At 35.9% G+C, this 24,154-nt stretch overlaps 1 protein-coding gene across 2 annotated transcripts in view; it reads left to right on the forward strand.

Moving 5' to 3' along the window:
- The window catches only part of rcan3 (regulator of calcineurin 3), a 32,574-nt gene that overhangs the window by 5,553 nt on the left and 2,867 nt on the right, over nt 1-24,154 (forward strand). Inside the window, exons 3-5 of one of the 2 annotated variants that reach the window (XM_079386222.1) lie at nt 4,165-4,256; nt 15,455-15,628; nt 17,426-17,597. In XM_079386222.1, the coding sequence (XP_079242348.1) occupies nt 4,165-4,256; nt 15,455-15,628; nt 17,426-17,597 (438 nt within the window). The remainder of the gene's footprint in view (nt 1-4,164; nt 4,257-15,454; nt 15,629-17,425; nt 17,598-24,154) is intronic. The other variant, XM_079386221.1, reaches the window with a different exon arrangement.

The raw sequence follows: 24,154 nt of genomic DNA on the forward strand, positions 1-24,154 counted from the left end.
AATAAACACTTCATAAGTCTTTCATTTGGTTGTGTCTGGCAACCTGGTGTTGGTGTTTCATTAAGACTGTTGACCTGCTTCGGTGGCACGTGCCTCGACCCCCTCCTCCCCACTCTGTTCACTGAGCTGTATCAGGGTCAAAGTCCTGCCTGCCTGCCCCAGTGCTGAGACTCTGCAGATAGGAGTCAAAACGGTGGATCTGAGCCATGTATCCTTAGATTAGAGTCTATAAATAGTCCCTTTATAAACTCACCAAAGGGATCAGGCTGTTGGGAATGATGGATTTGATGTGTGATACGTAAAGGATAGTTTACATTCAGCAGTCATACAAAATCACCCTGGGGTTTGTGATTATCTTATGTTCACCAGGGCTGCATTTAAAACACAGTAAAAGCAATTATTGAAACAATTGAAAATAACTAATTTCTATTTTAATATATTTTTAAAACTTAAAGGGGTCATATGATGCTATTTTAAAGATCATTATTTTGTGTATTTGGTGTAACAGAATATGACATGCTTTAATGTTCAAAAACACATAATTTTTTTAAAAAGTGTACATTATTGTAGTTCCTCTATGCCCCGCCTCTCTCAAACACGTCATTTTCTACAAAGCCCCTACTTCCAACAAGTGCAGTTTGCTCTGATTGGGCAACTGACCCAGTGCATTATGATTGGCCGAACACCACAAGCACGCGTAGGAAATGTAATACCATAATCGCGAGCTTAAGCTTTCAAGTTATTTTCATTAGTTCAAGCCTGAAAGGGGAACAGAGTCGCGCAAAACTCTGCATTTGAACAGTCAATAGCAAATAATAGAACATACTTACAGTTTCTGATTCAGAAGCGCCAGATTGTCATAGCAAAGTCAGAATTTACCCTTTTTTTAGAAATAGCCTTCGTGCACAGCCAGCCTTGTACTCTACTAGGTTCACGAAACTGTCGTCCATCAAATGCATTGCACAAATTCAAACATTTGGGTTGTGCTGTTGTGTTGTAAACAAATCTTAACCAATGATTCCTAATTGCATCTACTTTCGGAAGGCCAAATAAAGTGCTTTTGCTTTCACATAGAAACACACAGCGTCTCCCTGGCATGGCTTCATCAACACTACTGCGGTTACTGAAACCACGCCTTCTTTCTTTGTGTGAACATTTGGGCATTATGCAAATATTTCCACATCGTGATGTAGACATGTGGGGGCGTGTTTGAATGAGGCAGTTTTAGGGGGGCGTGGACGAGTCTTAACTTTTATACAAAAATATCTCTTTGGGTTTGAGACTTTTGCCTTTGCAACTTTAGGGATCTCATCTATGCACGAACAGCTTGTAACACTCCAAAGAGAAAGGAAAACTTGAAATTGCGTTATATGACCCCTTTAATTTATTCATGTTATACCAATGCTGAATTTTCAGCAGGCATTACTCCAGTCTTTGGCGTCACATGAATCTTCAGAAATCATTCTGATTTGCTGCTTAGGAAACATTTATTATGATTACCAATGTTGAAAACAGTTGTGCTGCTTAATATTTTTTGTGGAAGCCATGATACATTTGTTTAAGCATTCTTTCTGTAAATATACAGCTACTAATACAACATTCGACCCAGTGTTTGTTTCATGTTAGAAAACACACTTTTGCTTTTGTTATGCATGTTGTCTTTTTCTTTTCTTTTTTTATCATGTTAATAGTTTTACGTATTGTTGGGCCATTGCACATCACTTTGATTTTAACAACATTTTTGTTAATTTTGTACAATAAACAGTTTGGCTACTGTATTGGGTCAGTACTTGATTTCCAATGTAAAATCTAGATCCTAAAGCAAAGTCACTTCCTTAAATAACACATCCACACATTATTTATTATATTATAAGGTCATAAATAGATATACTGCATTGCTCATTTCAGTGCTGTGGTGAGCAGTCCATAGACCTGCTGCTGACCAGTGGATGAAAAAGAATTGCGAAGAGGATAATGAGAATATTATGCTGTTGTTATTCAGGACAGGATGTAGCTCATTTACATAGGTGACATTTTGGTGTTTTGGTGTATAAACAAGTTCCACAGGGAAAAATATAGAAACTGCAATAAATCTAACTCGGTGATTGCTAGAAATGCACAATACCATAGCTCTGCAGTGCACTGGAAAGGCTGTAAACTGATTTGTTTTGTATCCCTTTTACCTTTATTTTCTACATTTTCAATTATCTTTTTTCTTTATATCTCAGCTTGTCTGTCATATTAACTACCTGACTTGCAGCTTTCCTTTATCTCTGTCTCTTCTGCATCCCATATCTGCTGCATCACCTCTATAGTTGCCTGCACTCTCCTGCACCTGAACTCTCTCTCTCTCTCTCTCTCTCAAGTCTTTCTGAATCTCTCTTTCTCATTCTTCTCTTTGTGATATAAATAGCTTGCCCTAGTTTGTGATAGCTGCAGTGGTGCCAGGGGCTGGTACGGCATGGTTGGTATGTACATGAGCGAGGTAGAGTGGCAGTCTGTACACATGCACATTTGTAAGTCATGATGATGGTGCAGTGCTGTGTGCATGTGTATCTAATGAAACTGACCCTGATAAACATTGTCTCTTGCACAGATTGTCATCCAGAATCATTCTTCACTGTACTTTCATCATGTTTTGTTTGAAATATAAGTATGGGAGAGCTTTATTTTGATTGGTGTAATTGAATAATAACAATGGTTGAAACAGTGTGTTTTGTCTGAATGTAATTTATGGTGCACAAATTTAAAGACACTGTAAAAAAAAAAAAAAAAAAGTAATAGAAAAGGGAAAAGGTACTTTTCTGCCAGGACATTATCTGTTTTGGATATTTCCTTTACAATACAACACAATGCAATGTTAAAAATTAATGGAGAAAATTACATACATTGGGCCCTATTTTTACTGACTGTTTTTAGTGGACAGTCCATTGGAAACAGCTTACTCTAAAAGAAAAAAAAAGTATACAATTAACTATAAGTAATGAAAGAATACCCATAAAATATATTTATATATATATAAGTAAGTGACGTGACATGTGGCTAAGTATGGTTACCTATACTTGGAATTTGTGCTCTGCAATTAATCCATCCTAAGTGCACACCCACAGCAGTGAACACACACCCGGAGCAGTGGGCAGCCATTTATGCCCCACCGCCCAGGGTTCGGTGCCTTGCTCAAGGGTCTCACCTCAGTCGTAGTATTGAGGGTGGAGAGAGCGCTGGACATTCACTCCCCCCACCTACAATCCCTGCCGGGATTGTGTATATATATATATATATATATTTGAATCAAAGTTAATCACAAATAGCTTTTCCAAAAGCTGAGGGAATACTAATATACAAAAGGTTGCTCAGTGCATGCGTACAGTTTATTAAACTCCTAAAAGTAAATTTAAATTGTTCCGTTATTACACAACTTTTGCATTTTCTTAGCATAATTAACTAGCAGGCATACTGTTGCAATTATTCCCTCTGAAAGGATGCAACTTTTGGTCAAGTCAAGAGCATAATGAACAAAACTTACTTTTGTGGTAACTTTAACCTTTAGATATATTATCACATAATACACAGAATTAACTGATTTACCATTTTCAAGACTCCCCAGCCTTGTGTTTGTTTTGACTTCCTTAAGAGATCATGCCATGAATAGATGTATTAGTTCCCCACCTGTAATTCACATCTTTATTTGTTTATTTAAGGTCTATGTGGTCCTTCTGGCAGTATTCTTCCCCTCTTTTACTACAAGTTTAGTTGTCACCTGGAACTGTTTCTTGTACTGTTAGTAAATCAGAGGAACAGGACAACAATGACGGCATCGTTTGTTGGCAGAACCGAAGCGTTCTGCGGCGTTCTGCGCTCACTTCTCTGAGGAGCGCGTGCACATCAGAATAGACAATCAAACGAAGAAGGCGGTGACGTCAATGTGGCGGCTGAGTGCTCTGATTGGTCAGTGCGGATGAACCCGAGCAGCCTTCGAGCGCTCAGAGCAGCATCTCAGTTAGAGACAGCCAGAGAGTTTGAGTCAGTCACCTCACCAACACACAAAAGACTTTCAGTTTCAGAGAGCCGCACAGATACAGAAAGACGACAAGCGAGAAAAAAAAAAAGAAGCATAGGGATCAAAAGACCAAATTTCTTTATTTATCTGTGAAGCTGCAAAAGAGGGAATGCCATCGATAAACATGAAATTGGAGATGTTGACGCTCATCGCCTGCGATGTAGACACGGAGGTGTTTACATCCGACAAAATGCAGGTACTTGAAGTTTATCTACAAACAAATTTAAAAAGAAAAAAAAACAGTAAATGCATGCTGTGTTTATGAACGTGTCTGTGCGCGAGGAGCCCTTTCACTGCATGCGCGCGGTCTGTGTGACGTTGCACGCCGCCAGTTCATTGTTTCTCATCGCTGGAATTTTTCTCAATGAATCCGCAGTTCACATTAACATTCTGCTGCATGCGCAGCGATGGCGTCAATGCTCTGAACGACCTCGATGCGGAGCAGCTCCAGAAGGGCTGCGCCACCCGTTTGAATGGGATGAGGCAGCTGGTGTGCACACTTATTTTGCATTACATTAAGGGAAAGTTCAAACCATAAATGACAATTCTGTAATCATTTAATCACCTTCATGTTGTTCCAAACCCTGTATGACTTTCCTTTTATTTCTGTGGAGCAGAATGAGAGCCACTTTTATTGTATGCCCAAAAACTGTCAGTCCATGACATTATTCCTAACATTTGCCTTTTCATTTTTGTGTGATCTATACCCTAAGAGACAATTATTTTATAATCTAGTGAGATCTGTCATAGACTCAATTGCCCCTGCATACACATACTCACCTTTGCCTTTTGCAGGTATGTCAGGTAGAACTGCACGCATCCATACTGCGATAATCAATGATAAAGCTTATTTTGCCTTGTAATTGGTGATGCCGCTTTATTTTAAATTGCATTGAATATTTATTAGAATTCCTCATTTGAAATTAGTCCAAAAGTAGGGCACCCAAACACACACTTTTATGCATTCTTGCATGAGCCAGTGCAGTTTTTCTGTAGTGTGCAGCGTTGAAAATGCACAGATGCGTTTTTTATGTCAGGATTCATAGTTAATATTTAGAATTATATTATTATATATTTCTAGCAATAAAACAGTTTTTCTGTTACACCTTTAAACATTTTACTTACTTAAACAAGCTCAAGTTTTTGCATGTAAATGCTTGTATGAGGTTTGTGACAGTTGCTCAAATGAGTGTCTCAAGAAACAGGTGATACTAAAACAAAAAAGGGCCAATAAGCATGTGGTGTCAGAGTGTCAATCTAGTTTATGTGTTTTCCATGTTTGGTCGGTGTTTCTGTGCCGTAAACTGCAAATAGAGAGGCAGGCAGTCAGACAGACAGGTGTTTCTGTGCGGCTACTGCAGACTGCAGTGGCTCTGCTTTGCCTGCAGTGTCCTGCCCTGAGCGAGGAACGACAGGAGAGAAATAGACAACTTAAGATTTATGAAGAAAGTCAGCATCTGAAAATGTCACTATGTGTGTGTATTGCTTCTAATCTGGGTTTTTGGCTCTGTTTGAGGACACAGGAGATTATAAGATGCAGCACATGGGCTACAGTCACTGATTACACTGATCTCTGCACAACAGCTTGGTTTTGTTTTTTACTTTTTCTTTTTTATCCTCCGCTTAAGGGTTTATTCATTTACTCTCTGCTCTGATTTTCTCACTGCAAGAATGGGAGCATTGAAAATTCACTAGTTGTGTGTGTTTATATAAATAAATTGATAAGGCAGCGCATATTGAGTTATCTGAAGTTTTAACTTTAATGGATAAATTAAGGAATTAGAAATTATTTTCTGATAGGGTACATGCTGTGTTTACATTAGATATTATGATGGATAGGTTCACAAAGTCTGTTAACCTTTCAGCAACATTTGTTAGACTTGTTAGTGGAGCAACTGGGATCCGAGCGCACTCACTGGAACAGGTGTGGCCTACAGTGTGCATGTGTGTTCAATGGAAAATGATGTGCTATGGAAAATATGCAGACATCAGCACATTCAATCTGAAGGTTATGGGCAGGACTCTCAACATTCACGCATAAGCACACACATGCACATCCCCTCTAAATGGTTAGCACATTGATGGCATGTTTGTTGAGGCCATAAACATATGACTTTTAAAGTTTGACTGGATTTTATACTGAGTTTGTATATTACTTCGCAGTGATTCCCATAAGAAGGAGTGAATGTCCATCAGGCATGATCAGTAGGCTCAATGTCCATAGCAGCTGTCAGATCTTGCCACCATTCAGTGTACTTTATTTGTTTATACTGACTTTTTAATTGATCTGTTTGTTATTGAATGGTGGTTGTGTGATGGTCCATGATCTAGGTTACACAGGATCTAGAGACACAGGAATTGAAGAGTTCTGGAGTGACAGCTCTACACCACTTGCCTTTGAGCAAAGCAAAGCATGAGACACTTTGCTTACAATTAGTGTGCTGTAAACCCCTTTGTAAGAAAGTCAAAGAACAGTTAGTGATGGTCAGTCTTTCGGCTGATGAGCCTTTTCAGCTTTGAATAAAAAATGTTATATTAGCTGGAATAATTGGTCCAGTCACAAGCAGCAGATCTAGAAAAAGAGATCTCTCTAATATCTAGAGAAAAGGCTGAAGGCTATTAAATAGGTCAGTAACATGATGTTAATTTTATTTTGCCCTATCAGTGTCTTAAATACAGTTAATCTAAAATGAGCATACTGTTAATTGCTGAATTAGAATTCATTTAGATATTTTTAGGAGGATAACATCAAGAAAAAAGTCAGGGGGATACAGCTATCCTGATATTATAATGAAGAAAAAAATTGACTGATTAAAGAATTAAATTATTGAAAAGAAATATGAAAAATAAATACACTAAAATGTGTTTGAAATACATTTATTTCCTAATAAGTATACTACAATGCATTTACATATTTATGTTTAAAAAATACTGTGTAATTGTACTATTAGTATACTAAACTAGTGTACTTAAAGTCTGCTAAATTGGAACAACTAATTTTCAATGATCTTTACTTGTGCAGAAGTATTGCTGAAGTCCAAATAAAGATATACCTAAGCATATTTGATTGTGCTAAAGTAGAACTATTGCAAGTATACTTAAAGTGCACTTCAAATATATTGCATTTAAAAAACAATATTATTCAGAGATCATACAATCCTCATCAATAGTGACATTAAAACAATTTTTAGGCTTGATATTAAGAAATGTGCATTGTGTACAAGTAGTGATTGAAATAAAGTTTCATTATTATTTTTATATCAGTATGTCTCAAGCGATATGTCAGTAAATATGTTAATATTTGAACTATATTTGGTATGAAATAAATATGTTTTATTTATATTATTTTTTCTAGGATAAGTAGTTTGGCTTAACTTTTGTGTAGAAACAATGAAAAACTGTAAAACAATTAAAACAGTTAAAATATTTGAAAAACGTTTGTCTAACAAATTACAAACATGCAGTAAAAACATAAAAGTTGGTCAATATGTGTGTATCAATGTCAGTGAGTGTTTTAATTTATCAGACAATTTGACGTTTTTATATTTTTATAAGAAGGCAAGGTTAATTCAGGTTGTGACATGTCATGTGTGACCCTCCAAAAATGTACCAGTATTTAGAATGAATAATTCATGATGACTATAAAAAAATTAAAAAAATAACATCAACACTGAAAATGTTGAAAATAATGATTAAGATGCATACACTCAAATGCGTTTATTCAAGGGATAGGAAACTATTTAGATTTTGGACAAACTATAGTTAAATGCTAATATTCTCAAATTGCCAGATAAATGCTGATTTATTGACATTGCAGATATCTCTGTCTAGAGTAGATGTCACAACAAATGGCACATTAGCTACAACAGTGAGTGACAGGTAAAACTGAAGGCAGCATAGGACTGAAGCAGGCATGGATCAGGTTCTACTCAGGTAGGTAACAGGATCTGAGCTTTGGCAGGTAGGGAGGCTAAAACCTGTAGCCTGAGATATAGGCCTGCAACAGCCATGCTAGGACTGTATGTCTCTCACTCTTTCTCTCTCTCTCTTCACTCATCTTAGATGGACTGATGGATGGATGAAACAGAAAGATGGATGGAGGAGGGAGGTTAGATACATCTGTAACCCAAGAGCATAGGCAGAGCTCAGATGTCACTCTGAAAAGGCCTTCGTAGGTAATGATGACGTTAGACAAAAGGCTGCTGGACACCCACTTGTGTCTGTTTTCCTGTGGGTCGGGTTACCAGCTGACATAGCCTGCACATTTTAGTCCTAGCACTTCAAACAACCTTCCTGAATCCTCAGCGCTTGCGGATAATAGAGCCAGGAATAAACATCTACTGATGTGACAACCGCGTCAAATTATGTAACTTTGTGGTCCGAGAATTAGAGCTACATTCTGTAGGGTGGCACACAGTGTAATTGAATCTTGTACCAGAGTCTTAAGTTTTGTTATAAGTGTTGCTTAGGTCAGGATATCTGGATATCCATTTCAAAAACATTTATCATTTTACAAGAAAAAAAAATCAAGTAAAAATGCTGTTCTTTTGAATCTAATATTCATCAAGAATCCTGAAAAAAATAGCAGCACAACTGTTGTCAACTTCAAAAATAAGAAATGTTTCTTGAGCACCAAATCAGCATTGTAAAATTATTTCTAAAGGATCATGTGACACGGAAGTCTAAAGTAGTGGCTTGTAAACAGTCAACTTTGTTACCATAGGACGGAATTACATTTAAATATAAAATTAATAAAAATTTGAACAATATTTAATATAATATTTATAAAATGTAATTATATATATATATATTTAATAAATATAATAAATTCTTTAGATATACATTTTATATTAAAATGCATTTTAGCATCATAGCATCTCTGAAACAGTGAGGCATTTTTGAGAACTTACCAACAGCGGTCCAAAGAGGGATAAATCCACCTACCTCAACTTCATCACAGACCAGGTGCAGGTACACCGTTTATTACAATGGTATTCCCTGATGGCAGTAGCCTCTTTCTGTATTTTTTCAGGAATGGTTTAAAGAAACATAATGAGGAGTTCAAGGTGTTGTTGTCCTGATTTGGTGTTGTCTGATGTGCTGGACCAACCAGTCCAATCCATGGTGTCTCAACCTTTTTTGTGTTCAAAATTTATATAAATCCATTTTCCAAACTGTATTTTGGCCTGTCCTGAATCACTACGGTACACTTATAATAAGTGTTTATATTCGGACTATTTTAGACTGGTTCGGGTAGGTACAGCTGTGGAGTAGCCTAGTACCTGCGTGATTCATCATAGACATAAACAGAGAGAAGTAGCTCTGTTCTTCCACAAGGCGTACGCAGTTCTGTTTATTAACCGCTAGAGCGCCAAAAGTTACGGACTGCAGCTTTAAAGGAATAGTTCAATCAAAAATTTTAATTCTGTCATTAATTATTCACCATCATGTCGTTCCAAACCTGTAAGACCTTCATTCGTCTTCGGAACACAAATTAAGATGTTTTTGATGAAATCCAAGAGCTTTCTGACCCTGCATAGACAGATAATGGCGGAGGACGGTGACGTGGAAGAGAAGAATTGTTGAATAAAGGCATTATTTTTGTTTTCTTTGCACACAAAAAGTATTTTCGTAGCTTTGTAAAATTATGGTTGAACCACTGATGTTACATGGACTGTTTTTACGATGTCCTTAGTACCTTTCTGTGCCTGGGAACATTTCAGTTGCATTACTGTCTTGTCAGAAAGCTCTCGGATTTCATCAAAATATCTAAATTTGTGTTCTGAAGATGAACAAAGGTCTTACGGGTTTGGAACGACATGAGGATGAGTAATTAATGACAGAATTTTCATTTTTGGGTGAACTATCCCTTTAAGGACATGAAGGATCTGCTGTTAAAGTCTTGGTGCCAGATACCACAAGACACCTTCGGGGGGGCTTGTAGAGTCCATGACTTGGCATGACAGTGCTGTTTTGGCAGCACAAGGAGGATCACCACAAAAATAAGGGCGAGACAAGTTTTTCATGTCAGAGCACCCCTATCAGATACTATTCTATAGATATCTTAATTGAATTCCATATTGAAGAACTGCACTGAACATAGTAAGAAATCAGTCTGTTTAGTCAACAGAGGCTTTTCCAGATATCAGAAATTTCCATAACGGCATGGAATTCTGGGATGGATATCACTGCACCCATCTCTGAGCTCTGGAAAATCCCCCGGGGCTTTTTCATCAGGTCTGTCAATTGGATTTGTTCCCTACCATTGATTCTAGTATAAAATCCACAGCAGACCTGAGCGATAGTACCAATTCCACCAGAGCCAATCAGGGAGTATTTGCTGTTGTTGTTTAACTCTGTGCTGATAACACTGAGGGAAAACAGAGCCCTCTGCATTTACGCCACTTGTGATGAATCGCTTCTGCCACTTACAGAGATTTCCTTTCACAGAAGATCAGGAATCAGCTTCTTTTGTACAAAACTCTTTTGTGCCTGGCGAGTTGGCACATCGGCTGCTTGGACGAATGACTCGTGTGTGACATTATGATAACATTTAGATTTTGTATTCTGGGTTGGTCCTCCTGTTTCCAGACTCTGTTTTGGACTAAGACTTGATTTAAGGCAGCAAAAGTTCACTCATTATTTACTGACAGGTAGAACAATGAGCAACTGAATTACAGGAAACCAGATGTGGTATGATCTTTATGGGGACATGTTATAAAATTTGTGCGTCTGTCGAGTTTTGTGAATATGTTTTTGTCTATATTTAGGAATTTGTAGTTGTAACATAGTGTTTCTTTGAATCTGCTCCAGTTTATATCACCCAAGGGCTTTTTGATTGGCGGCTAGTCGTCAGGGTTGTGTAACATCAGCAGGGTAATTAAAAACATCTCCCACTCGTTTAACGGATTAATCTTCTTAATTATTTATGGTTCTATTCTCAGCCCAAAATCATGCTAGCGTCCCAGTGCACCATATGCCCCAGATTCTTGGGTCATACTCGCTTTCTGTATTGAGTACATGTGTGGAGCTTGTCCTAAAGGCACTTTCTGAGGAGACTGTAGTATGAGGACAAAAGGATAAGTATACTCTGAGCCGTGTAGTGTATTGGACTGGTGATCAAATACTCATGATATATTCACAATAATTTACCTGACGATATTTATTTAGGCAGCATTGCAAATATGCAGTCTTTTAACTAGTATTTGTATTAAAATTTTATGAAATGTTGCTGCTTATCATTATGTACTACTATATGGGTGAAAATATAATTCTTCTTGTTCATTTAGTGTAAACCAGTATGGAAAACATGGCTTAATTGAATTTTTTCGAACTATTTCGAACTATTTGAACTATTTTTTCATGTGTTTTATTCTAATTTTTAAATCCACTTTGCAACAGTAGCTGTTTGGCTGAAAAAATGCTTTGTCTGTTTAGAGAAAAAATCAAGTTACCATCTCAGTAGTTAAATTATTAATATTCAGTGCTAAAACTATACTTGAGTGCAACATTTCTTAAAGATGTAGTCTGTAAATTTTTTGGTTAAAAATGAGCAAGTACATAACCAGCCAGTGTTCAGAACTATCGCCTTACTTTAGCCCGATTCACAACGGTTATCTTATAATAAAGTTTCCTAATTTGAGTGGTACAGGTAGGCTTTCGCGGGAAATTCGAGCATGGCACTGCTTCATTACGTCACGTCTGTAAACATAAAGAAGTTGTCCCAGATACTAGGTTATCGCATCGTTTAGCCTTTTCTCACAGCAGCTAGAATAATTAAATTTATCATTTTGATGGCAGATTGTAATCCAGAGAGGATTATGTGTTTATGAACCATGTGAATGAAATTCAATTATATTCCAGTTTTAAATGTGCTCCTGATTACAGACAGCCTGAGATTACACAAGATTTGTATTTTAAAGAAAATCAGTTCGAAAGGAGCATAATTTGCTTTTTGGGTTAAAAGAATTTCTTAATATGAAATTCGAATGGCATGACAAGATTAGACTGTACAGAAATTGAAATCTACATGTTAATACTCATAGTCCATACTCATAGTCACGCAATGCTGATATTGTTAACATTAATAATTTGAGAATAAATTATAACAATAATAATAATTTGCACGGTTTGATGTGATATGAGCTAACCGACCGTTAGATTTAATCACCATTGGTAACGTGATTTATTGTAATGCTTTTTTCCTCAGTTGGTCAGAACAAACGTGGCAGACTTGTTACTTACTTGTTCGGATGACAATATACGGTGAAAATTCTTATTTGGGTCATATATTCCAAGACGTAGGCTAGAATCTGTGATTGCGAAGTACAGTAAACGTCCACACCGGTGCGGTGACTGACAGCAACACATTTACGTCAAAACATTAGATTCATCCACGTGCCGGAGCACATCCCAGCAAGGAAGATAATTCCGCAAGCAGCAGCAATTCCAGGTTTTCAAATAGAGATGGCGACAAAGAGGCAAAACTTACGGACTGAAGCTTTTATATATTTATAAAGTTTTTGAGAATTATAAAGATAGTAGGACTGAACTCATTGGTACATCGAACAATACACGTCAGTTGCATTACAATTTTTCATGCATATGTTGTATCTAAAACTGCTCAATTGTTTACTGTTTCACCATTCATTAGTGAATGCAACACAAGCAAAAATAAGTGAATGCAATAATCTAGACACAACTGTACTTTGCGTTTGAAAGACAGAAAAAATGTAATGTGTTTTGGAAACAATTCAGTAGATTACAGTCAGATGCACCACACGTATTGTACTCTGCTCAATCGGTCTCTACTGACTCTCTCAAACAATTCTCTGTTTAATTCTCTGTGAGTTTCTCTGGCACTTCTTTTTAGAGGCTTTTTACTTCTAAGAGGCTTTTAGAGGCTTTTTATTTAGATTGTCACCTCTCTAAATCTCTCTGTGAATCTCTCTACCTCTCCATGACTCTTTGTCTGACTCTTTTTGTTTTAGAAATTTCTGTCCCAAGTCTGTTTAAATCCCATAGTCATGTGCATTCCATCTTTCTGAAATATTTTTAAAGAGTTCATAGATGGTCTGTCCTGGACTAATGCTTGACTGAAGAATTTTAATGCTTGACCTAACTAGCCAGACGTGTTTCCACAGAGGAACAGAAGCCTCTCCAAATATTTCTTCAAAAATGTGTACAGGATAGTGTGAACTAATATGAAGTTTTTGTTTTGCTTTCATTTGGTTGCATTCAAATAAAAAAGCTAAATTAATAAATTATTTAGATGGTTATTTTAATGAAACGATACAAAAGAAGAGCTTCTGCTCTGTTGGGGTGTGAATGTCTGCAAGTTTTTTTTTTTTGTTTTTGTTTTTTCAGATTGTGGTTTTCCATCAGTAGTTGTAAATATTTCTCTCTGCCCTCCATTAAAACTGACCACAGTGATCTCATGTGTCGCCACCTGTTTATGCGCTCCAGGCAGGTAAAAGGTGTATAATACATGTGATTGGCAGAGGTGTGAAGTGAGCCAACACACACACACACCTGTGCTGTTGCATAACGGAGTTGCACAGGCCTTACATCACACCAGTGTCCTGAACACTTATCTGCTATGCTGCTTTGAAAAGGGGCCTGTTTCCTGTCTGTGAAATGTTAGTATCAGGTTAAATAATGAGCTTTTGTTTACTGGATGCTGATGTGATCTTTGAAGTTTCGCTGTAGTGTCTGTCCAGCAACACATTGAGAGAGAAAACCTCAGCTCTCCTCTTTTGATGCTGGGCCATCGTAAGATACAATCATATATTTATGTATTTTGTACATAATTTCTTAAAGAAATTGCATTAGGGATGCACAACACATCAATACCATACAGAATATATATATTTTTTAAAAACAAGTAGTTATTTAATTCGTAATTAAATCAATTAATTATTTAATTAATTCTGTTAAATATAATTGTTTTGTAAAATTCAAAATAATTATCTATTGATCATACTGTACATTTGAATTTAGCTTTTACTGATTATTTTTAATTTCTTTTGTCAAAGTAGTATATACTTTTAATATCAACCATAGCATGAAAATAATTATCATCTTATCTGTATTGGCCAGAATTTTAATATATTATGCACCCGCGTCAATACTTTTATCAGTATTTATTTTATTTTTATTAATTTTGTTTATTTCAATTCATTTATGCATGTATGCATTTATATTTTACAGTTCATATAATGCAGAAGCAGGTCATCATGTTATGTGTCCTTATCTCCACGAATCTGATTTTAGCATCACTGAACTAAAACTACTTTGCACAGGTCAGCGTGTTAATCTTTAATATGCTTCATTCTTTATTAAAGGAATAGTTGATCCAGAAACAAAGTCATTTATTCACCCTCATGTTGGTCCAAACCTGTATACTTGCATTTTTAGTAATCAGGAGCTGTCAAGCTCTAAAACGATATAAAAGAACACAATAAAATTAGCCCATACACTACATTCTGCCTTTTTAGCTAGCTTAACCAATGAACTATCCATAATAAACAAGTTTCACAAATTTATGCATGCAGATTGACAAACTTAATCTGCTGAGATTTGCTGGTGAATAGCATCGTAATACTAGCATTAAAATCATGGTGTTTGTTAGCTGGTGTTTATTTTACACACACACACACACACACACACACAAAGAGCTGGCGTGTCATGAAGGCGGATGTCCACTCCTTCCACCCAGGTAGTGTGTAAGTCTACACTGCTTGCAGGAAACACTCAGCACTGCGCATGAATTAGTGATTGGCACATCCCCTCTTGTTACACAGTGTCTGAGTTCAAAACAAACCTTCTCTATGTGTGGGAACAGAAACCCTGAAATGCAAACACAAACTTGGACAACAAAAAATATTGTTATTCTTATAATTTAAATATTAAATTTATTCAAATTATAGTTTTATTCATAGCAATTAAAAAGGGATAGAGAAATAATACAAATATATATCAAAACATATCATACAACATGCTTATATCTTAACAGTTAATTGGCCTAGTCAGTATAGCGAATATGGATATAGTGTGGGGTAAATCTAGAAGTTGTTCTAGTGTCCTTGAATGAACCTTTTGTTTTATTTTCTTCCTGTTACCGTTCTCACTGTACTTGCTCCATCAGCACAATAAAGGTCACTCTTCATATTTCACCCGCCCCCTTCTGGTCAAAACCATCCAAATCAGCACTGATGGGTCCTGTACTGTGCTTCTAGGGCACGTGAGAGCACGGTGCTAGTTTTATAATAACACAAATGCTAAAAACATCAGCAGAATCGTGAAAATACACACTGCAAATGTTTACAGTAAACATGTTATTTAATGCAAAACTGAAGCAGTTTTGAATTGTGTTTTGTTTGTAATTCTCCTCAGGAGCGGTTTGAGGCTCTGTTCAGGATCTATGATGATCAGACGTCCTTCCAGATGTTCAAGAGTTTCAGAAGAGTTCGGATCAGCTTTAGCACTCCAGAGGCTGCTGCACGCGCACGCATCGAGCTCCATGAATCCGATTTCAACGGCACGAAACTAAAACTGTACTTCGCACAGGTCAGTGCTTTAATCTTTATGATGTTTCATTCTTCATTAAAGGGATAGTTCATACAGAAATGAAAATCCTGTCATCATTTATTCACCCTCATGTTGTTCCAAACCTGTATGCAGGAGTTGTCAAACTCCAAAACGACACAAAAGAACATCGTAAAATTAGTCCATATGACTTGGGTACTAAATTCAAATGCTATAAAGATATATTTCCTAACAGACTAAAATATACAATCCTGATCAAAAATTTGGTGTAAGAATTTTTAACATTTTTGAAAGAAGGTTGAATTTATTTGATCAAAAATACAGTAAGAAAAGTGATGTTGTGAAATATTATTACAATTACATTTTAAATTTCTATATTAATATATTTTAAAATGGCATTTATTCCTGTGATGGCAAAGATGAATTTTCAGCAGCCATTACTGCAGTCTTTTCAGAAATTATAATATGCTGTTTGAATTACTAACTTGCAGAAAACAAATATTTTTCAGGATTCTTTGATGAATAGAACGTTTAATAGAACAACAGTTATTTGAAATGAATTTTTTGTAATTATTGTAAATGTCTTTAATGTCACTTTTGATAGATTTAATGCATACAATCTAAATAAAAGTATTAATTTAAAAAAAAAAAAAAAAAACTTTTGAATGGCAATGTAAGTCTTTATTTATTCTTATTAATTTTTTCAGAATTTTGCTATCCGCTGAAGGTTGCATATAGCCAATGTTCTAACTCATGTGTTACGCGATGCTGATCAAGAAGGCAGGAAGACGAGGGATTCAGAATAATACGGTTCTTTAATCGTGCAAACGTCTTCGACAACAGAATAAACAGCATAAAAATAACTTTAAGACACAACGAAGAAGACTACTGAACTCAAGACTTATAAAGAACACAAACTAATGAGGAAACAAGATGATTAATACAAGTCAGGTGAATGGAATAAATGATGATTAACTAATGACAGGAAACCGACCAAATAAGGACAAACAGGTAATAAACAGAAACCAAACCGTGATGTAATTTTTTTATGTTGAACACAAAGGTAGATTTTTATTTTGTATGCTATGTTTATTGGAGCATTTTCAAATTTAACATTTAAAAATGCCCAAAAACAAATAGTTTGTTGCTACACCAGATGTAAACGAGGAAGGGCATATCAAGTTTATACCCACAGTAACAATATGAATCAAGGCAGGGTGCATAAGGCGTTTGATTAATTTAACACATTGTCTTTTATAGGACAATTATAGGAAGCAACATGAGCTGAGATCTCAGGACTCTCAGTGTAACATTACCAGTTCTTCATTTCTCCTCTCAGAGGTCTGTCAGCTGGGGATAGTCCGAGAACACACAGTTCTCAGCACAGTAACACACACTGTGGAGACTTTTGTGTGTGACTAATCATCATTGCTATTAATTGTGTGAAATCAGACAGACACAATTATATTTCTAGAATCATTATGTAGTAAATGTGCTCCACGTGTTTTATTCAGAACACAGAAAGAGTGGAAGCACTCCTCAAAATGATTAGTGTATTTGTGTGCTGCTGTGTGGGAGTGCGGATATGATCTAGGACACTGTGTCTTTTGAACAGTAAAAGAATAGCCTCTTTTATTCAGAGAATTGTAACTATGGTGAGAGTAATCCTTCAAATCAATTAGATCTGGCTGTGAACTGTACTATATTTAGCTTAGAGGATGTATTTAATTTAAAAGGAGAGCCAGAGTAGTTTTTTCTTGTACTGTTTAATCTTGTTTTGCGCTTTACCACACCGTCTTTTTTTCTCTCTGGCCACAGGTGCAGAATTCAGGGGATGACGTGGACAAGACATACCTTGCCCCACCTCAACCTGTCAAGCAGTTCCTAATCTCTCCACCTTCGTCCCCACCTGTGGGATGGAGCCAGAGTGAAGATGCCACACCTGTGATCAACTACGACCTGCTGTGTGCAGTGGCCAAACTGGGACCAGGTACAAAACACACACACCCAGTCAGCATATAAGCATATGCCACTTACTCCCACACATACAAACAAGCTGTTCTGAGTGTAAGTGTGTGTAACCATCTGGACCAAATGTCTGTGTCCTCACTGACTCAAACACTGTTTTTCACACCAATAGTGGATAAACACACAAAGTGACCCCAAAAGCATTTGGATTTCTTGAAAACTGTGCTTGAAAATTTCTTGAAAATTGTGAGGAAATTGTGTAGAATTTTGTGTAGAAACCTTAAAATGTTCATTTCTGTCTGGATGCAATGAATCCAAGATATGTTATGGAAAATTGAGAAACTATCTGTAAGAATTTTTAATGTATTTAAAAGAAATGTCTTATACACACCAAGACTACATTTATTCAATGCGGTAAAAAAAATAATAACGGTATTCTATTTTCATATATGTTCAAATTTAATGTTAAAATGCCTTTATTTGAAATAAATAACAATGTAAATATCTTTACTCTGATGAGTTTAATGTGTCCTTATTGAATAGTATCAATCTTACTTTCATTTTGATCGGTAGTGTAGGTCAGCACTAGATGTATTTAATGTTTATTCATGATTCCATGAAAGTTATTATACAGTGCTACTGAGAAGATGAAGCATTTTGTATGAGTGGGGCCCTGAATTGGAAAATGTTGACAATCCCTGATCAAATTCAATCCATTTTTTTATGTGACTTTAGTGTTCAAATAATTTTTGGTGCCACATTTCCAGATCCCATTCCATGTTCTTCACCATCTCCTGATATCCCTCTACTGTATTATGAATTAAAATGGCAAGAAGGCTAAAATTAAATTACAAGGATGCTGTATTGTACACTGCCCTCCAAAAGTTTGGAAACACCCCTGGCAAAGTGTGGTTTTGGATGATGTCTGCATAAATCCTTATCATTTTTTGGTGCAAATACATTAAAGTAACTTGACATTATCATTGAAGACCAGCAATAAAACATAATAATGGCAATATATACATGTCAAAGTCAGACATTTTGCACAAGAACTTTGTGTTCTTCAAAATTGCATTTGTTAATGTATTTTAAATGCATTTAGTCCATAATATATACTATGTGCATTAATGCACTTGAAATGTATTTTTCTTCTAAACTTAAATACACTTTCTTATACAGTATACTCCAATAAAACGTATTGTTGAAATTTTCGCTATTAACTCTATGAAGTTTAATTTTCGACATAACATTTGATAAAGTGTCATTTATGAGAGTACTGTATTTGTATGTAATAGTACTGTACTTTACATCTGTGTACAGAATACTTGCAATATCATTATGTTGTTCTCACTTAAACACATATTTAATTGCAGCAATTGCAAGCAAAGGTTTAACAGATCTAAACAAAATTAATTTACATTCAAATACATTTGATTTTAATTAGAATAGGCTACACTGCACTGTAAAAAAAACGACTTATTTTTAGTTAGGAGAATGAGTCATGAATGAGTCTAACCATTGTCTTTGGTCTAACTACACAATGAATTAGGACAACTAGAACTTGAACAAAAATGAAAAGCCTGAAATAACATGTAACCACGCACTATCGCTTTTGTTTTATGTGCATGCGCCAAAATACTACGTTATGATAGCACGCTACTTCAGCAGAGTTTGACAAATGCGCTGAGTGCCATGTTCCTGTAATCGCGATGCGTGAGGGAGCTTCGCTGACCAAACGACAGCAGAGGAGCGGCACGTTTGGATGATTACAGATGAGACTTTATGTACTGCAGATAATGAATCAAGTAAGTATATCTTGATATAAGCTTTATTAACTCTTAATTTAGTCTTGCCATTCCTGCCATTCACACCCGGCAGTTCCAGACTCGGGAGGTGAATTAATCGTGTCCTATAATTTATCTATGAATGCATTCTGATATCGGAATGTTATCACGTGTGTGGACCAAGAAATTTGACTGCTGAAAATACAATATTGTATTTTTAACTAAACGATTTATAATTCAATGTAACTTCACTAAACAAAATTCAAAGATGCGATATTGTAATATTTAATGTATATAATCGATATTGTAACCACCAGTTATATTCAATATATCAGCCACCTCTAGAAAGAATGTTGTTGTGTGTGAGTTTTTTTTGCATTTGAAGAGCGAGATGTTCCATTACTGGTTGTGTTTGTAATATGTAATATTTTTGTACTTATCTGGAGTTATTCATTTTGCAGGATCAGTACAGATTTGTTACTGGAGATACAGTGTGGAATGTGATGTTAGAAGTAAGTCAGCTCACCCTGATCACGCATGACAAGCTAAAAGTGCTATATTAAGTCACTATCCCTATGGATTTTAAATGCTTTGAATCTTTTCCATTTGCAAGTAATATATTTCCACCTGTGCATTTACAGACCCCCCTCTAATCATCTTATATTTTACAGGTAACAAACCAAAGGAAGAGGACAGCAGCTTTGCTGTGTCAGCCGTGGCAAATACAGGAACATTCTTCATGAAGATGTGCGAGAGAAGCTTGCAAGGCAAGATGAGGGGGAAACATTTTAAGGTACCTTTCTTAATTTTCCTAAATTTTGGGATATTTATCTATATCTGGGTAATTGATAAAGTTATGTTTTATTCCCTGTAAAGTAGGAGTAAAAAATGTTGGTAAAAATGTGATTTATTTTTAAAGCCCAGTGTCAGTGAAGATGGTGTGGTCTGGAAATCCGAAGGAACATCTCCCAGCTTTCTACTACGATGTTTCCTTGATGGTTGAGGTAATTCACTTCTTAGCTGATGCAGAAGGTTTGCATACACCTTGCAGAATAAACGGCTTCATCAGAGCAGAAATTGGATTTTTTAATGATTCTACCCCTCTACCGTCTTACTGCTTAAATTATTAACATTTTTCAGATACTGCAAGTTGTATATAAACTTTGGACTGCAACTGTGTCTATTGCTTTCACTCAAATGAACCATTTATAATGACTGGATATGTTTTATAACAATTGTTCTTCTTTCTTTCCTCAAGGAATTTTTTTCTGACTTTCCTGCCTCTTTGGAACATTTCTGTTCATAGAGACTGTGGAGAGATGGTGTGCAGCTTCACGACTTTTGAAGTTTACTGCCAATGAAGAGCTTCTGGGACACTGACAAACACCATTTCCCAGCAAGTTCATTTGGAACTTTATTTATTTAGTCAAACTTACTGCAGCATTCACTAATGCTGGAGTAAGATTTTAGAAGAAAACTTTCGGTCCGGTTTAATGTTGGTGCTAGTAAAGGTTTGAGAATTTATGGCCTGGTTTCACAGACGGGGCTTAGACTAAACCAAGATTAGGCCATAGTTCAATTAGGACATTTAAGTCATTTTCATTAACATGCTTTAGAAAAAACATTACTGGTGTGCATCTTGAGACAAAACAAAGGCACTGATATATTTAAAGATCAGTCAGTGCAAGTTTCTTTCAGTTGAAACAGCTCAGAATTACATTTTAGTCTGGGGCTGGTCTTAAGCCTTGTCTGAGAAACTGAGGGTACCATTAACACAGTTTGGTAATGTTTCACAATAAGGTCTCATTTGTTGTACGAATGATAATTTTATTTTTTTTTATTGTATTGTATTGTAAGTGAGTGTGTTTGTGTGTTAGTAATCCTATACGTTATGGAGACCAAATGACTCCACAAGGATAGTAATACCAGCAAATTTTGACCTTGTGGACATTTTTAGGTCCCCAATGAGGAAACGGGCTTATACGTCATACAAAATTTTTCTATGATGGCGAGATTAGGTACTTTTGTATGCAAGTGATTTTGCATTGTTCTCCAGTAGGCCTGGGCGATATGTCAAAAATATCTTATCGATAATCGCCGTAAAAATATTGCGATATCCTATAATATCATCTACGCCTGCATGTTGAGCTGAGATATAGTTTTGTTACAAACGAATTAAGAATTTTAGTGCTGTATCTCAGCTTAATTAAACATAATTATACTGTATACACTGTTTTAAAAAAAAATCTGTAAAAATAGGGCTGTATGAATAGGCTGTGAAGGAATTTGCGTATTTTAATTATAACTGTCATGTTTGTGGTTATTCATCATTATACATTGTTTAAATAAATATTCAGAAACACATGCAGTGCTACTATTTTTCTGTTTAACTTTAATTAAACTGCAGATCAAAATAGAATAGGCCTATACCCTAAATAAGGATAAATAGGATTGGAACGCATCTCCAAAATCGCATACACAGATGCACGCTGCCATTATGGTAGTCAGCGCCGAAAAACAGGCCAGTAAAATATAAACCTAGGTTACAAAAGTGATTCGGTCAAGATCAGTGAGGGATTTTCTTTTCTTTTGTTCTTTGATTAACATTAATGACTGGCAGCGGCTGCTGTCACTGCATGTCCATACACCCTTGTATTCTAACATAACCGATTTATGGGATATTTTGTATATATAATTCTGTGTTTGTCCAGTGTTCGCGTATATAAGAGGCGGCTTTTGTGTGTGGACTTTGTGTGTGTGTGCGTGTGCGCGCGCGCGCGTGTGTGCGCAGCACGGAAAACAGCGCGCGAGTGCAGAAGCGAGTTCTATTTCTTCTTCCATATCTGATCTGATTTCAAAAACTGGAACAGCTTTTCGATTCCCAACCCTCCTACTAAATTATTTAATTCTTGCATGCAAAAAGACCTGTATGGTGACTAGTATGGGGCCATGTAATAATCATAATCGTCTTTTACCTGACTGTTGACATCGTCATCGCGATACTTACAAGACATCGTCGGTATACGATAATTCCGTCATATCGCCCAGCCCTATTCTCCAGACTCTTTCTAATAAGTGAGTTAAAGTGTTACAGCTGTGTGTAGTGTTGGGTTTTTCTTGTGCATAAGCAAAAAGCATTTTTGTGTTTGTTTTAGAGATTATTTTGTCAATAAATGTAGTGGGTTTTCATTTTGTGCTTGTGTTGATTGTAGGTAATTAAGAGATTTTTTTAAATAAAATTTTAAACAGCCTATACTAAATTTCAACTTCATTGCCAGAGGTATATAACATTGAAGTACATTGAAATGACATTTAAGTAGGCTATATTTTAGTTCACGTTAATTGCGTATTGAGATGTACATATTTACCATATTTCAAAGTAGGCTATACAAAATATACTAAAGTCCTACTTAAGTGGTTCAAAAATATCACTCAAAAGTTCAACTAATTGCATTTAATGTCATTTTAAACTAATATATTTGCAATTAATTACAAATAACATGCATTTAGGTGGTCGAAAATATTAAATTTAATTCATGCTTAAGTGTATTGTTAACTGACATTAAACTGTATTTTAGTTAACATTAATTGCTTGTTATTACATTAGTAGTACACTTTAACCATATTTTAAAGACACTGGAAACAATTATGAAAGTACATTTAAAGATGTACTAAAAAGTGCCACTTAAGTGGTTTAACTTATTGCGTTTAATATCACTTTAAAATGTGACATTTGAAGTTAATTACAATTACAATGTATTTAAGCGTTGAAAATAACATATTTAATTTGCACGTATGTGTGTTCTTTTAAAGTATATTATTTCTGCAATAAGTACACTTTATAAAAGTATACTTGTGCACTTCTTTTTCACAAGGGAGTGTATATGTTAATATGTTATCAACTAATATGTTAATGTGTGGTTGGTGATGATCAAATATTGTGTTTAAAAACTGAACTGTAATAGCTGGCAGCAGTAAACAGAAATGGACTGTTAAACAGTTAGATGCTCCTCTTCATGTGTGCTGTGTCTGCGCCCCCTGCTGGTACATATCACAACACACACACACACACACACACATGTTGGCTTTTGTGGTTTATGGGGACTCTCCATAGGCGCAATGGTTTTTATACTGAACAAACTGTGTGTGCTATTGCCCTACACCTAAACTTAGCCCTCACAGGAGACTTTGTGCATTTTTAGATAAAAAAAACACCATTTAGTATGTTTTTTACGGAGCCCCTTAGAGCTCATGGTGGTGGAAAGATTTCGGGGTGGGAGGAAAAAATATTTTTCAAATCTTTTGCGTTCCTTTGCAAAACTTTGCGTTCTCTCGCAAAGATGTTCGCGTTCCCTCACAAAACTAGAGAACGCAAAGTTTTGCGAGGGAACGCAAACATCTTTGCGAGGGAACGCAAAAGTTTTGAAAAATATTTTTTCCTCCCACCCCGAATTTTTTTCACCCACCCCGAAATCTTTCCACCACCATGAGCTCTAAGGGGCTCCGTAGTTTTTTAAGCCTTTTGAATTACGGGGACATAGGCAGTGTCCTCATAAACCACCTTCATATTGTAATACCTCTGTCATACCCATGCATTATACAAATTTGTGTCCTCATAAATCACACACACACACACACACACACTGACTACCAGCCAGACAAACCTCTTATCATCTCTTATTGGTTGGCTCGTTTCTATAGCAACCCTAGTCAAACGTCCTGCTTTTAAAAGGCTATATTATTGTTGTTGTTGTTATTAATGTTGATTATGATAATAATAATGATAGATTAGTAT

This window comes from Barbus barbus (genome assembly GCF_936440315.1).
Source record: "Barbus barbus genome assembly, chromosome: 30".
NCBI classification, from domain to species: Eukaryota; Metazoa; Chordata; class Actinopteri; order Cypriniformes; family Cyprinidae; genus Barbus; species Barbus barbus.